This window comes from Coregonus clupeaformis, chromosome 27, assembly GCF_020615455.1.
Source record: "Coregonus clupeaformis isolate EN_2021a chromosome 27, ASM2061545v1, whole genome shotgun sequence".
Taxonomy (NCBI): Eukaryota; Metazoa; Chordata; class Actinopteri; order Salmoniformes; family Salmonidae; genus Coregonus; species Coregonus clupeaformis.
Window position 1 is genome coordinate 17,506,951 of NC_059218.1, and position 17,337 is coordinate 17,524,287.

Genomic DNA, 17,337 nt, shown 5'->3' on the forward strand with positions numbered 1-17,337 from the left:
GGCCAGGTCGCAGTTGTAAATGAGAACTTGTTCTCAACTGGCTTACCTGGTTAAATAAAGGTGAAATAAAATAAAATAAAAATGAAAGAACTGTACTATACTATACTATCCACGTTTGAAACAGAAAAATAATGTTCTGCCTTTCACTACCCTATGAGTTTTACTAAAGGCTGGATCAATGCTGATTGAAAACTTGACCACTTTCCTCCACAGATCTCGATGGGCCCAAGGACTTGGAAGTGAGCGAGTCCACAGAGACCAGCATGACCCTGGTGTGGAGGAGACCCAGATCCAAGATCACTGTCTACAGGCTGGTGTACATCTCCAGGGACGGCCGGAGGGAGGAGGTGGAGGTCCCTGGAACAGCCACCACCTACATCCTGACCAACCTGACCCCTGGCATGCTGTACACCATTACCCTGGTCGCTGAGAGGGGCTCAAAGAAGAGCACACCCGTAACCCTGTCCGCATCTACAGGTGAGGGTTCAAACAGGATCTCTACAACTGACTCCACCCTCGTATTGCAAGGTACAAATATGTGTGGGTGATCCGTAAAGAAAATTGTTTTAGTTCTGTTTCAGGCATGGATAAAATCCATAGTATCAGGTGGGAAACATTCAACATGCTAAGTGCTAAATGTATGGCTCCTTTTGCACTGCTAACAGTTTGAATTGCATTTTATAATCCTAAAAGAAACATAAAGAAAGACATCTGCTCTTCTGGCTTGAGATGCAATAGCTTCGCCAATCCAAACATATGTCAGAACACAAGCTCTTTCTCAGATACATACCAATATTTGATCGAAGAATGTAGAATTACTAAGGGCAACAGTCTGGTAGTTGTAGGCTATAACTTACTTTAATAGGGGGGGCAGAAATGGACAGCACTGCGGTCAACAGTAACAGTGCAGTAAGACACACAACCTCTAAATGCTCCCTTATCTGAATTTGTGCATTTTTGTTTCTGTTGAGGCATCTTTAACATTTTATTTAGCCGACCCGGTCCCTGAGCTTACCACTCTCATATGATCAGAGGACATTAGCTTTGTGTCGTTAGACACCACAGACCCAGTCACACAGATCTCAGGGATGGGGCTTGAGCTTGAGTATTAGCTGGGAGAGCTGACTGTCTCAGTTGAAACGTCCGAAGGATTTGAACTCTCGTGGGAACCAAAGGCACATGTTGTCTATGATAGTTATATTGTAGAATGTAGAGACACTCTGGGATTATGAGTTGTAAAAGAGGTCCATCTCTGTGGAGATGCCACCTGTTCTAGAATTTGAGGCCTGAGGGAATCCACAGAATATCGAGTAAAGCTTTATGGAGTAAGCAAAAGCTAAAATATCCTTGCCACTTGAAGCAGTTTCTTTTGAGCTGCATGCCTTCAGTATGATAGATATCCTTTTGTTGTTGAAAGATCTCTCATTTTAAGTCTACCTGGATAAAAACATTAGGATTTGAATGAAAGAGTTGCAAAGTTCAAAATCAAGCCTTTCATGTTTTGCATGATGGTATTGCGATTTTAAACTGCAATGGAACAGATAGTATGCATGGCATGATGATAGAGGTTTGCGACAATTCCATCTTTACAAAATGGCCATTTGGCTTCACTCCATCTAGTCACTTCTTGCATGCTGAGGATGGCAGTCCTAAAACAGAGAGTGTTGCTTTCAAACTATGAAGATGAATCCATGCCATTTCTATTCCATAGCAATTCAGATGAAGGACATTCATAAAATTGGTTATAGCAAAAATAGCAATGCATACTGTGACTGTAAATGCTGTCATTTGCAGGGCATAATTTGTGACTTAATGTCAGCAACAATACTATCTATGGGTTGTTTAAAAACACCTTGTGAAAATAGAAAAGTTGATACCTTAGCTGAAGAGATAAAGCATTAAGAAAATCTGTCTTCCTCGGAATGGCTATTTCAGTGGTCACAACCACTCCACTGTTTCCCTCCAGATCAGCATGACATTCAGAAAAGTCGATTAGACTACATTTGCACACCAATTTACTCCTTCATTAGAGATTTTAAAAGCAACCATTTGCTCTCTGTAGGTATACACCATGTTCCGAAAAATCCATCACTGTCATTGCTTGCGACCCCATTCACATTGCATTTTCATCCACAGATGTTCACGGTAAAGGATAATGTTATAGTGTACTTTGCATCTTGAACTAACTACACAGGACCCACAGCAACAAGACTCTCAAATTGAGCCCTATGGTGTTTGAGCAGGGTTCTGTTCCATTATCAACATTAGCATACCACATAGTGCTTACTGTATGTATAGATATTGAAACGCAGACAAAGTCATAGGATAACTTTGGCAGTGCATGGCTTCTTCATCCGTTTGAAGTGTACTGGGTACTGTCACTACGGTGGACTACTCGGAACCTTCAAAAATTAATGGCCCTCGTTCAGGGGACATTAATGCATGAGCTGCTCAGTGTAAACGTACGTCTCTGATGCATGTGGACGTTTATGGTCTCTGACAACAAAGGACCTGCACAGTTCCATAGAGAGAAAATGGGGATGAATGCAGAATTATCACTTCTAAACCACAATAGGACAAAGTTAGACAAAAGATAATGAACATTTTGTTACTGTAATCAATCATTGTGTTTTTGTGGGTATTTATGTTTAAGTTTTTTACTCCACCAATTATTTATTCTATCCAGATCTTCTTCACACAGGTTAACCACTCTTTTTGTTTTTCTTCTGCCCTCAAGAGGTTACAGGTTACACATTTAATCCTTCTGAATGTACTTTGATTTAGCACCCAAGTCTACCACTCCTGATGTAGTCGCTCTGAGTGTCAAATATGCTCCAACGACACAGTCTCCTGACACAGGAGCTGTGTATCCAACAGTCCTTCCCCTGGCTCCTCTGATCACAGAGGGGCCTCCATCTCCATCTCTGTTCTCTACAGGGGACATCCTTTCTGGGGCTGAACCTGAACCAGAGGGCTCCAGCTCCAGCCTGGAGATCCTAGGGGACCACCTGGTCAGCCCCAGATGAAGCCGTTGATAGCTTTTTGGTGGAAGTGAATGCTCTGTCAGGGATGGCACAATTTCATGTGACTAAGGTACCAGGAAGTGCCAAGAAGGCCCAAATAGAAGGCTTGTCCCTGGGACACGATATTAGGTTTCATTGTATGGGAAGGTGGAGGGGGAGCAGTCTCTGCCTCTTCAATCTCATGCCAATACAGGTACACATAGCAGTGATTCTTTGCCATAGACATCCATAGCCATCGGTCATCTCTCGCTCTCTCTCCATCCCATCCTTATTCATTTCATACATCCTCCAATTCATCCACCTGTCTTTGTATTAATGTGTTCCGTGTCATCATAAGTGACTAAGAAAGTTCTGCTGAAACACATCACAGTTTAATCCCTGCAATACATTGTATAGTTGATGTGAAATGTCAATATAACATACTGTACATGGGATATAAAATATGATGTGAAAAATCTATTTATGATATATTTCACATATATTTAATTGACTCTACTATGATCTGTTTCTCTGCTAGAGGAGCTGAGGCCTGTGGTGGCCAACCTCACAGTCTCTGACGTGACATGGGACAGCTTCAATGTGTCCTGGACTCCCGAGGACGGAGAGTTTGAGAGCTTTGTCATTGAGGTGACAAACTTACAGGAAGGTTTAGAGAGCGAGAACCTCACCTTGTCTGGTGATGCCTTCAGCCTGAGCATTTCTGGCCTGAGTCCTAACACTTCATATAGGATTGGCCTGTACGGGCTCCACCAGGGCTCCTTCCAGGAGCCGGTGTATACCGAAGTCACTACAGGTACCTGTGAATGGAGGTGTCCCCCAGGGTTCTGTCCTTATCGCTCTTTCTTTCTTACTTTTTCCTCTTTCTTCACTGTGCCTTTTGTATAGATTTTTTCTATTCCAGTTGGGATCCGTGGTGAGCCACACACACACACACACACCTCTGCCTGTTTCCATTCACACTTAAGCATTCACAGCACTGTACTTAGCAAGCAAGCAAGATCACTACATAACCCTTCAATTTTGCCTTTTTATCACCAATGACAATGTTACATTCTAACAACACCATGCTATGTGCCATTCTTACCCTCCATCCACTGTGTCAGTCTTGTCACCACAGGGCAGGGTGCTGGGCATCACCCACACAAACCCTTTAACCAAAACAAGCAAGCTGCCCGCAAGTGACCAACCTGACCCTGTCTCTCCTTGCCCCCTCCTCACATTTCCTCCCATGACCTGAGTGCATGAAGCCCTCCCCTCCTCCCATTACATGTATTGTGCTGAGTTTTGATGTGCTGCAATAAATGCAAAAGAAAACCAACCAACACCCCACCCCTCCCATCCACCTTAAGCAGTGTCCATTCATCCTTATACCATCAACCCCCCCCCATCCTCACAGACTGAGTCATTAACCTTGATAGCTCATTTGCCTGTTGGAGTCATGCCTTAACTGAGTGGTCAGAACGGCTGAGGAACATTAGAGCTTTGTGCATTGGTTTGAGCGACTGGGAAGAAATGTAGGCCTAATAGTAAATAACAAAGAATAAATAGTTTTTGTGTCTGGTTGTAAAAAACATTAAAACAACTCCTCTTTTACATAGAATGTATGTGAAACATTGTTTATTCCAACTACAGTGCTACAAAAACTGCAGCGTATTGTCTTACTAATCAATACAATGCATGTGTGCATGCTCTTAACTTGTATAGAATGTCTCCCCTGCACTGCATGAGTGCCATATAAGCGCTTTCCTTTTCCCTTGTCATCAAACTCTTCCTAAGGCATGGAGTGTCTTCTACCATCATCACCCATCCATGTAATTAACATCACAGTTGAATGTCTCTCCTGCTTGGGTTTGACAATGTGCTATCTCACCAAAAAATATATTTTTTATTTGTCACTTGCTTCATAAACAACAGGTGGAGACTAACAGTGAAATGCTTACTTACGGGCCCTTCCCAACAATGCAGAGAGAAAGAAAATAGAGAATTAATAGAAAATTAAAACACGTAATAATAAATACACAATGAGTAACGATAAATTGGCTATATAAACAGGGTACCAGTACAGAGTCGATGTGCAGGGGTACGAGGTAATTGAGGTAGATATGCACATATAGGTAGGGATAAAGTGACTAGGCAACAGGACGGATAATAAACAGTAACAGCAGCGTATGTGATGAGTCAAAAAAGTTAGTGCAAAAAGGGTCAATGCAGATAGTCTGGGTAGCTATTGGTTAACTATTTAGCGGCCTTTGGCTTGGAGGTAGAAGCTGTTCATGGTCCTGTTGATTGCAGACTTGATGCATCGGTACTGCTTGCCATGCGGTAGCAGAGAGCAGTATATGACTTGGATGGCTGGAGTCTTTGACAACTTCCTCTGACACCGTCTGGTATGGAGGTCCTGGATGGCAGGGAGCTCGGCCCCAGTGATGCACTGATCTTTTCAACCTCCTGAGGGGGAAGAAGTGTTGTCTTGCCCTCTTCACGAATGTGTTGGTGTGTGGACCATGATAGATCCTTAGGGATGTGGACACTGAGGAACTTAAAGCTCTCGACCCGCTCCACTACAGGCCCTGTCGATGTGAATGGGGGCGTGGTCAGCCCTCCTTTTCCTGTAGTCCACAATCAGCTCCTTTGTCTTGCTGACATTGAGGGAGAGGTTGATGTCCTGGCACCACACTGCCAGGTCTCTGAGCTCCTCCCTATAGACTGTCTCATCGTCGTTGGTAATCAGGCCTATCACCGCCCTGCGTCGGCAAACTTAATGATAGTGTTGGAGTCGTGAGCGGCCACACAGTCGTGGGTGAACAGGGAGTACAGGAGGGGACTTTTTATTTTTTAGGGGGTAGATCAGCTTTAATATTGCAGATAGATTGTAACTTCCATGAATGTAATTGTCTGCATCACTTCCAATCCCCATATGTTTTTTTTCTCTCGCAAATATATATAGATATATATATATACAGTGAGGGAAAAAAGCATTTGATCCCCTGCTGATTTTGTACGTTTGCCCACTGACAAAGACATGATCAGTCTATAATTTTAATGGTAGGTTTATTTGAACAGTGACAGACAGAATAACAACAAAATAATCCAGAAAAACGCATGTCAAAAGTGTTATAAATTGATTTGCATTTTAATGAGGGAAATAAGTATTTGACCCCTCTGCAAAACATGACTTAGTACTTGGTGGCAAAACCCTTGTTGGCAATCACAGAGGTCAGACGTTTCTTGTAGTTGGCCACCAGGTTTGCACACATCTCAGGAGGGATTTTGTTCCACTCCTCTTTGCAGATCTTCTCCAAGTCATTAAGGTTTCGAGGCTGACGTTTGGCAACTCAAACCTTCAGCTCCCTCCACAGATTTTCTATGGGATTAAGGTCTGGAGACTGGCTAGGCCACTCCAGGACTTTAATGTGCCTCTTCTTGAGCCACTCCTTTGTTGCCTTGGCCGTGTGTTTTGGGTCATTGTCATGCTGGAATACCCATCCACGACCCATTTTCAAGGGAGATTGACAGTTATTTTGTGTTTCTTCCATTTGCGAATAATCGCACCAACTGTTGTCACCTTCTCACCAAGCTGCTTGGCGATGGGCTTGTCGCCCATTCCAGCCTTGTGTAGGTCTACAATCTTGTCCCTGACATCCTTGGAGAGCTCTTTGGTCTTGGCCATGGTGGAGAGTTTGGAATCTGATTGATTGATTGCTTCTGTGGACAGGTGTCTTTTATACAGGTAACAAACTGAGATTAGGAGCACTCCCTTTAAGAGTGTGCTCCTAATCTCAGCTCGTTACCTGTATAAAAGACACCTGGGAGCCAGAAATCTTTCTGATTGAGAGGGGGTCAAATACTTATTTCCCGCATTAAAATGCAAATCAATTTATAACATTTTTGACATTCGTTTTTCTCTCACTGTTCAAATAAACCTACCAATAAAATTATAGACTGATCATTTCTTTGTCAGTGGCCAAACGTACAAAATCAGCAGGGGATCAAATACTTTTTTCCCTCACTGTATATATATATATATATATATATATATATATATATATATATATATATATATATTGTGATGCCACGAGAGGCTACCGCTTCCAGCGGGGTTGCCCAAGTAGTGCAAGGAGTCCAGGTTCAACCAAAACAAGGATTTTTATTAAAGGTCTTCGGCAACTAACGAAATTATAACACAATTCTCTTCTTCTCCGAGCCCACCTTCCAGACCGTGTCTCTTCCCTTCCAAAACAACTCCAGCTTATCAGCCCCTGATTGGTTTCAGCTGCGTGGGAAGATTGGCCACAGAGGGTTGGAGTTCCCGACCATACCAGCAGATGGAGCCATAGCTGTCTGGGTTTGCAGCCACCTCAGGGGGATGTAACGTCCCTCCAGGACACAGCCTCTCGTGACATCACACATCCCCCTCCTCGGGACCGACGTCCTCGTCGGGGTAAAGGCAGTGAAGAAGGCATCACGCCGGGAGAGGGCGTCCGCATTTCCGTGGTGCTTGCCAGCCCTGTGGACAACCGAAAAGTTAAACGGTTGCAAGCTCAAAAACCATCTGGTTACTCTACTGTTTGATTCCTTGTTCTTGGCCATCCACTGCAGAGGGGCGTGATCAGATACCACCATGAAACGTCGGCCCAGGAGATAGAACCGAAGGGACTCCAGGGCCCAGACTACAGCCAGACATTCCTTCTCCACCGTTGAATAGTTCTTCTCTCTTGGAAGTAACTTCCTGCTTAGGTAGAGAATGGGATGTTCTTCCCCGTCATGTGCCTGGGTGAGGACAGCACCCAGACCCACCTCCGAAGCATCCGCTTGGACCATGAATTCCTTCTTGAAGTCTGGTGCCACCAGGATCGGACTGGAGCAGAGTGCTCGCTTCAGGTTGCGGAAAGCCGCCTCCGCCGCAGGGTTCCACTTCACCATTCGTGAGTGGCGTTTGGTCGTCAGCTCCGTCAATGGTGCCGCTATGGTAGCAAAATCTGCAATAAAGCGTCTATAGTAGCCAGCGAGGCCCAAAAATGACCTTACTTGCTTCTTGTTGATGGGCTGCGGCCAGTCCTGTATGGCCCGCAGTTTGGCTTCCTGTGGTTTGACCAACCCCCGCCCAATGGTGTACCCCAGGTAGTTTGTCTCACTGAAGGCCACCTTGCACTTCTTCGGGTTTGCCGTGAGCCCTGCTTCCCTGAGCGAATCCAGCACCGCTTGTACCCGGGGTAGGTGGCTGGCCCAATCCTGACTTTGTATAACCACATCATCCAAATAAGCCGCTGCGTGCCTCTTGTGGGGGCGCAAGGACTCGATCCATCAGGCGTTGGAACGTGGCAGGTGCCCGTGGAGACCAAACGGAAGTCGGGTATACTGGTAGAGCCCTCCCGGGGGTGGCAAAGGCTGTCTTCTCCTTAGACGCCGGGGTCAAGGGCACCTGCCAGTAGCCTTTTGTGAGATCAAGAGTGGTTATGAAACGAGCATGCCCCAAGGAGTCTATTAAATCATCGACACGAGGCATTGGGTATGCATCAAATTCAGACACTTCATTCAACTTTCGATAGTCATTACAAAATCGTACTGAACCGTCTGGCTTGGGAACTAGTACTATGGGACTTGCCCAGGCACTGTGGGACTCTTCGATTACTCCCAACTCCCGCATCTTCCTTACCTCCTTCTGTATAACCACTTTACGAGCCTCTGGCACTGCAGTACGGGCGCTGGTTTACCGTTCGGCCAGGCATGGTGCGGATCTCATGTTGGACCACCTCTGTGTGACCGGGAAGGGAGGAGAAGACATCCTGGTTCTGCTCCACGAGTTCCAGGGCCATCTGTCGTTGATGTGGGGACAGATTTGGACCCAGCTGAACCTCTTCTCGCGCCGGTTCCTGGGTCTCTGTGGGGGGTAGAGAGCTAAACAGCGCCTCTCTGGCGTGCCACTTCTTTAAAAGGTTAACATGATAAATCTGCTCAGTTTTCCTCTTATCTGGTTGCCTCACCTTGTAGTTTACTTCTCCCATGCGTTCAATGACCTCATATGGTCCTTGCCAGGTTGCCAGGAATTTGCACTCAACGGTTGGCACCAGGACCAGCACTCTGTCCCCCCGGCTTAAACTCCCTGGGCTGAGCAGATCTGTTGTAGGAGGCTTGCTGTTGCCGCTGACTGGCCTCCATGTGTTCCCGCATCATGGGATAGATGGCCTTCATTCTCTCCCTCATAGCCCCTACATGGTCGATCAGTGTCCGCTGTTGGCATGGCTGCTCCTCCCAGGCCTCCTTGGCGATGTCGAGCAGTCCTCTGGGTCTGTAGGAAAGCAAGAGCTCAAAGGGTGAAAAACCAGTAGAAGACTGAGGTACCTCTCTCACCGCAAACAATATGTATGGTAACAGCTGATCCCAGTTGCGCCCATCTTCCCCTACCGCTTTCCGCAGCATGGATTTTAGTGTTTTGTTAAAACGTTCGACTAGGCCATCTGTCTGGGGTGGTAGACCGAGGTTCTCAGCTGTTTGATTTTCAGTAAAGCACAGAGTTCTTTCATCACCCTGGACATGAATGGAGTCCCTTGGTCCGTCAATATCTCTTTTGGGATTCCCAGACTAGTTGAGAGACGGAACAGCTCCTTGGCGATTTGTCTGGATGTAGCCTTCCTCAGCGGAATGGCCTCCGGGTACCGGGGACGCATAGTCCAGAATGACCAGAATGTATTGATGTCCCCTGGCACTTTTCGGTAAGGGCCCGACTATGTCTAATCCAATCCTCTCAAAAAGGAGTTTCGATAATGGGCAAGGGAATGAGCGGGTTTCTATATGTGGGCTTTGGCGCAACCTGCTGACACTCAGGGCAACTACGGCAGTAGTTCTCTATCTCTTTGTGTACTCCTGGCCAAAAGAAACGTTGCATGATTCTTTCCTTAGTCTTCTCTACCCCCAAGTGGGCCCCTAGCGGGTGTGTGTGGGCTAGGTTGAGTACTGTGGCCCGATAGGGCTGTGGCACGAGGAGCTGTTCATGCACTTCCTCATTTTTCTTGACTATCTGATATACTAACCCCCGGTTTACTGCGAAATGGGGGTAAGTAGGGGTTGTCTTATCACCTAACACTACACCTTCTAATACCTGCACATTTCTTAAGGCATTTGCAAGAGTAGGATCTTGTAATTGAGCCGTACCATACCGGCCTGTGAGAGGGGGAAGCTCTTGGGTGCCTGGGACGTCTTCTTCACTGGAGAACGGAGCACTTTCCTGGGCTGCGTTCTCTTCTCCCGTATCCGGACCAGTCTCGGTGTCGGTCTGGGCACCTGCCATCCCTATCAGAGCCCGGGCGGGAGTGAGTAACTCGGAGGATTGCACCGGAGCCTTCCCAGGATGAGTCTTGCCTCTCCGTTTCCGAGGTACTCGGGGTTATCCTCTCCTGAGACTCTCTCCAGAGTGGGTAAAAGGCTGGGCAGTCTCGTCCAATTAGGACAGGGACGGGGAGGGAATCAACCACCCCCGCCGTCGTGTGTATGGTTCCCCGTGTGCTGGTCATTGTAAGTTCAGTAATGGGGTATTCTCTGGTGTCCCCATGGACACAGGAAACTGGGAGGACTTTCCCCGGGGGTCAGACACGTTGGGCCCACCAAATCCTTACGCACCAGGGTGGCCCGGCTACCAGAATCCAGTAAGGCCTCCACATCATGGTGATTCACAGTTACCGGGCAGGTGGGGGTCGATCTGGGCCGCCATCTACGACTCCCAAGAGCGAGGCAACCCGGTGTGTGGGTGCTGAGCTGGAGGACTCCGCAGTGGGCATAGGTTCATCGGCTGGTTTCCCACACTGCCAGGAGATATGTCCCATCTCCCCACACCGGTAACACTGTCGAGTTTCCCCCTCCTGGTGTACTCTTCTTGGACCCGCCTGGTTTCTGGCTCCCCCTGGAGCCGGGATAAGTCCTGACGTGGCTGGGTTCGAGACCTTGGGGGTCCTTTGGACGGGTTCTTCCCATTTGTGGTGGGGCCGCACTCCTGGGGTCTTTTCGGGAAGCATTCAGCATCTCCGCTGTGGCCTGGTACTTTTCCACAGCTTCCACGGTCAGGTCAGCCGTGGTCAAGGCCTGTTGACTGACGAACCGTTTTGCCTCATAAGGCAGGGCGCGTAGGTAACGATCCACCACAACGGCCTCCACCACCGCCGCTGCTGTATTCCTCTGCGGATCCAGCCATTTCCTTGCGATTCGGACAAGTTCATGCATCTGCGCCCGAGGAGGTTGGTCTGGTTGGAAGGTCCAGCTGTGAAAGCGCTGGGCCATACCAAACTTTGTGAGTCCATATCTGCTGAGGATCTCAGACTTCAGAGCATCATAGTCAGTAACGTGGTCAGGGCCCAGGTCCCGGACAGCATTCAGCGATTCCCCGGTTAGAAAGGGGGCTAACAGACCAACCCACTGTTGCTTGGGCCAGGCTTCCCTAGTGGCCGTGGCCTCAAATGCATGCAGGTATGCCTCAATGTCATCGGTAGCTCCCATCTTAGATATAAAGTCACTTGCCTTTATTGGGCGGGTATTTTGGACAACCCTCTGTCTCTGCAACTGCAATTCCTCTGCCTTCAGAAGGTTGGCTTTCTTTTGCTCCTCCAAGAGAGCCACGTTTGCTTGCATCTGGGCTTGCTGGCCAGCAACAAGGGCTTTCAATATGTCCTCCATTTCAGTCGGCGGGGAGCCTACGGCCAACTTGGAAAACTGGGTGATCAAACCTTCGGTATCCTCCTCTGACATGCACTATTAACGCTTGAGCGTGCCCATATTCTCCACCATCTGTGATGCCACGAGAGGCTACCGCTTCCAGCGGGGTTGCCCAAGTAGTGCAAGGAGTCCAGGTTCAACCAAAACAAGGATTTTTATTAAAGGTCTTCGGCAACTAACGAAATTATAACACAATTCTCTTCTTCTCCGAGCCCACCTTCCAGACCGTGTCTCTTCCCTTCCAAAACAACTCCAGCTTATCAGCCCCTGATTGGTTTCAGCTGCGTGGGAAGATTGGCCACAGAGGGTTGGAGTTCCCGACCATACCAGCAGATGGAGCCATAGCTGTCTGGGTTTGCAGCCACCTCAGGGGGATGTAACGTCCCTCCAGGACACAGCCTCTCGTGACATCACAATATATATATATATATATATATATATATACATATATATATACATATATATATATATACATATACATATCCTTTTTTAAAATATATTTCCCTTCATTACTTTCCAACCCCACCACCCCTTCCCTACTTGGAATAAACTAGTGAACAACAATGCTTAGGCCTCTACTTCAAGCTTATACATACTATGTACATTTTATGGACACAGTCAATTTTACAATAATTATATTTTGTTTGTTTTTACTCCTGAACTTCCTCTACCCTCAACCTCGCCGATCATTTTTATGATGTCCATCCGGTTTGCTTCTATATGCCATATCTTTCTAACTGTGCTCTTTCACAAAAGCTTTCAACCTAGAACCTATTTACTTATTATGGACACAGTATGCTTACATTATTAGTTATCTTGTTGTTATTAGTTGTTAGTTGTTATTAGTCCCATCCTTCAACTCCATTCAACACCACCCATCTATCTCTTAACACCATCCATATTGGATTTCTATTTGCCATTTATTTTTCAACTGTACTGTGATGTTTTACAAAAGTTCTTAACCTTTCTATTCTCATTGTTTCTACAGGTTGTAAATTGAAAATAAAATGTTTTGCTAAAAGTATTATTATATTATTGATCGATTGACTATGACTTTTCAGATCACCAAGTAATGCTAGCTGCAGGGTTAGCTCCAGGTAAATATTGCAATCATTTAGCCATTCCTGGACCTGTGTCCAAAAACAAGCTACAAATGGACAGTACCAAAACAAATGATCTAATGATTCTGTCTCTTCGCAGCAAAATCTGCAGAGCTGGGAAGATTGTATCCCCCATATAAATAACATTCTATTGGTAGCAAGAATTTTACATAATAATTTTAACTTGAAAAATTCTAAGCTTTGAATCCGGCGTCATTTTGCGTATCAGTTCATAAACACTATGCCATGGGATCAGTACGTCAAAAATCTCTTCCCAACTATTTTGCAATCTATATGGGACTGCTGTCAATCCTTTGGTCCTTAAATGAAACTGGAATACTTTTTTTAATTATCACAGTTTTCTTTAACCAATTATGTTCTTTAATGCAAGGCCGACAGACAAGTTCCTTACTTTTTCCCCCCTCCACTTTCCTCTTCCATTTTTGCGGTAATGCTGCAATTGTTTGGTTGTAATTTTGGGTAGAGCAGACATTTCCATATGTTTTTGTTAGCCGTATGTGTGACATAACTCCACCAGTCCTACCAATGATATCATTTACGAAGATTATACCTTTTTTTTACATTTTGTCAAAAAAAGGTTTTTTATCAATTAGTATATTTGAGTTTAACCACAATATTTGTTGCTATATTTGTTCTGTTGTTTCTGGAGGATTAAATTGAAATTGCAACCAACTTTCTATGGCTTGTTTTAGAAATAGTGATATTTGGGAGATGATTTCCTATTCAAATAACTGAAAGTGAGAGGTTGTAATCTGAATAAAGGGAAAAAGGCCATTCTTGAACATTGGGTGAGACAATCTTACTAATTTGCTACTGGAGGGGACTTAGCACGGACCCCTGAGGGGCCCCCGTGTCGAGGGTCAGCGTGGCGGATGTGTTGTTGCCTACCCTCACCACCTGGTGGCGGCCTGTCAGGAAGTCCAGGATCCAGTTGCAGAGGGAGGTGTTCAGTCCCAGGGTCCTTAGCTTAGTGATGAGCTTGGAGGGCAATATGGTGTTGAACGCTGAGCTGTAGTCAATGAACAGCATTCTCACATATTGTAGGTGGGAAAGGGCAGTGTGGAGTGCAATAGAGATTGCGTCATCTGTGGATCTGTTGGGGCAGTATGCGAATTGGAGTGGGTCCAGGGTGTTGTGACCAGCCTTTCAAAGCATTTCATGTAGGTATTACAGACTGGTTCAGGGAGGGGTTGAAAATGTCAGTGTCACTTGCAAGCTGGTCAGGACATGCTCTAAGTACGTGTCCTGGTAATCAGTCTGGCCCAGCAGCCTTGTGAATGTTAACCTGTTTAAACGTCTTACTCACATCGGCTACGGAGAGCGTGATCACACAGTCGTCTGGAACGGCTGGTGCTCTCATGCATGGTTCAGTTTTGCTTGCCTCGAGGAGAGCATGAAAGGCATTAAGCTCGTCTGGTAGGCTCATGTCACTGGGCACCTTGCGGCTGGGTTTTCCTTTGTAATCCGTGATAGTTTCCTGCCACATCCAACGAGCAACAGAGCAGGTGTAGGAGGATTCGATCTTTGTCCTGTATTGACGCTTTGTGTTTGATGGTTTGTCGGAGGGCGTAGCTTACAAGTTTTTGCTTGTAAGCAGGAATCAGGAGGCTAGAGTTATGGTCAGATTTGACAAATGTAGGGTGAGGGAGTTTTGTATTTGTTTCTGTGTGTGGAGTAAAGGTGATCTAGACTTTTTTTCACCTCTAGTTGCACAGGTGACACGCTGTTAGAATTGAATTAATACAGATTTCAGTTTTCCTGCATAAAAATCACTGGCCACTAGGAGTGCTGCTTCTGGATGAGCATTTTCTTGTTTTCCTTATGGCCCTATACAACTCATTGAGTGCAATCTTAGTGCCAGCATCGGTTTGTGGTGGTAAACAGACAGCTATGAAAAATATAGATGAAAACTCTTTTGGTAAATAGTATGGTCCACAGCTTATCATGAGGTATTCTAACTCAGGCGAGCAGAACCTCGAGACTTCCTTAATATTATAGATCGTGCACCAGTTGTTGTTAACAAAGAGCTACCCAACGCTGCCGTTCTGTCCTGCCAATTAAACAATGGCGGAAACATTATGTACAAATAAATGTAAGATTACTGCAAATATATATATATATATATATATATATATATATATATACACAGTGGGGAGAACAAGTATTTGATACACTGCCGATTTTGCAGGTTTTCCTACTTACAAAGCATGTAGAGGTCTGTAATTTTTATCATAGGTACACTTCAACTGTGAGAGACGGAATCTAAAACAAAAATCCAGAAAATCACATTGTATGAATTTTAAGTAATTCATTTGCATTTTATTGCATGACATAAGTATTTGATCACCCACCAACCAGTAAGAATTACGGCTCTCACAGACCTGTTAGTTTTTCTTTAAGAAGCCCTCCTGTTCTCCACTCATTACCTGTATTAACTGCACCTGTTTGAACTCGTTACCTGTATAAAAGACACCTGTCCACACACTCAATCAAACAGACTCCAACCTCTCCACAATGGCCAAGACCAGAGAGCTGTGTAAGGACATCAGGGATAAAATTGTAGACCTGCACAAGGCTGGGATGGGCTACAGGACAATAAGCAAGCATCTTGGTGAGAAGGCAACAACTGTTGGCGCAATTATTAGAAAATGGAAGAAGTTCAAGATGACGGTCAATCACCCTCGGTCTGGGGCTCCATGCAAGATCTCACCTCGTGGGGCATCAATAATCATGAGGAAGGTGAGGGATCAGCCCAGAACTACACGGCAGGACCTGGTCAATGACCTGAAGAGAGCTGGGACCACAGTCTCAAAGAAAACCATTAGTAACACACTACGCCGTCATGGATTAAAATCCTGCAGCGCACGCAAGGTCCCCCTGCTCAAGCCAGCGCATGTCCAGGCCTGTCTGAAGTTTGCAATGACCATCTGGATGATCCAGAGGAGGAATGGGAGAAGGTCATGTGGTCTGATGAGACAAAAATAGAGCTTTTTGGTCTAAACTCCACTCGCCGTGTTTGGAGGAAGAAGAAGGATGAGTACAACCCCAAGAACACCATCCCAACCGTGAAGCATGGAGGTGGAAACATAATTCTTTGGGGATGCTTTTCTGCAAAGGGGACAGGACAACTGCAACGTATTGAGGGGAGGATGGATGGGGCCATGTATCGCGAGATCTTGGCCAACAACCTCCTTCCCTCAGTAAGAGCATTGAAGATGGGTCGTGGCTGGGTCTTCCAGCATGACAACGACCCGAAACACACAGCCAGGGCAACTAAGGAGTGGCTGCGTAAGAAGCATCTCAAGGTCCTGGATTGGCCTAGCCAGTCTCCAGACCTGAACCCAATAGAAAATATTTGGAGGGAGCTGAAAGTCCATATTGCCCAGCGACAGCCCCGAAACCTGAAGGATCTGGAGAAGGTATGTATGGAGGAGTGGGCCAAAATCCCTGCTGCAGTGTGTGCAAACCTGGTCAAGACCTACAGGAAACGTATGATCTCTGTAATTGCAAACAAAGGTTTCTGTACCAAATATTAAGTTCTGCTTTTCTGATGTATCAAATACTTATGTCATGCAATAAAATGCAAATTAATTACTTAAAAATCATACAATGTGATTTTCTGGATTTTTGTTTTAGATTCCGTCTCTCACAGTTGAAGTGTACCTATGATAAAAATTACAGACCTCTACATGCTTTGTAAGTAGGAAAACCTGCAAAATCGGCAGTGTATCAAATACTTGTTCTCCCCACTGTATATATATATATATGGTTCTCTGTAGCTCAATTGGTAGAGCATGGCGCAATATATATATATTGCAGAATTGATTAGGATTTTCTTTCTCCAAATCCTGTCCTGGAGAGCTACTGGGCTTGCTGGCTTTTGTTCCAGCCCAGCACTAAGTACAGGTGAATAGTTAATTATTTGAAACTGATGTGTTAGTGCTGTGCTGAAACAAAACCCTACATTACACATCCAGCAGCTGTCCAACACTGAAGTTGGAGATCCTTGTCTTGGTCACATTCTTACACTAAATTCAACTGTACACTTTTGTCAAAACCATATAATTGTCAAGTCTAGCAAATCCGAAGCCAACTTTTACTGTCATTGATTCCCTGTCCTTTCCTCTTTCTCACTCCGACTCTTTGGCTATCTGTCACTCTCCCGGTTTGTGTCAATGTCAGTGTCTTCCTCTGTGTCTTGTCTGTGCACTAAACAAAACCTAGGCTATTTTAGAATAAAAGCTGGTGCTAACCTGGCTCAAGTTGCAATAATGATGATACACTTATATGCCACAAATTCCATTATTATTCACGTGGCACATTATGATCAGTTCTGATTTGTTACACTGAAATAAATGTTCTATATTCTTCACCACACCCCCCAAAAGCTTGCCGTTGTATTGTCAAAATGAAAATGTTCATGTCATTACTTTTTCATTATATTCAAAGACTATCGAGAATGGCAGGTGGGAGATGAGTGCCATGTGAAA

General features: G+C 45.4%; 1 protein-coding gene across 3 annotated transcripts in view; it reads left to right on the top strand.

The window, feature by feature from the left end:
- The window catches only part of LOC121541580 (tenascin), a 75,626-nt gene that overhangs the window by 36,156 nt on the left and 22,133 nt on the right, over positions 1 to 17,337 (top strand). For 2 of the 3 annotated variants that reach the window (XM_041850687.2, XM_045208057.1), the window contains 2 exons: positions 214 to 477; positions 3,541 to 3,816. In XM_041850687.2, the coding sequence (XP_041706621.1) occupies positions 214 to 477; positions 3,541 to 3,816 (540 nt within the window). The remainder of the gene's footprint in view (positions 1 to 213; positions 478 to 3,540; positions 3,817 to 17,337) is intronic. The other variant, XM_041850688.2, reaches the window with a different exon arrangement.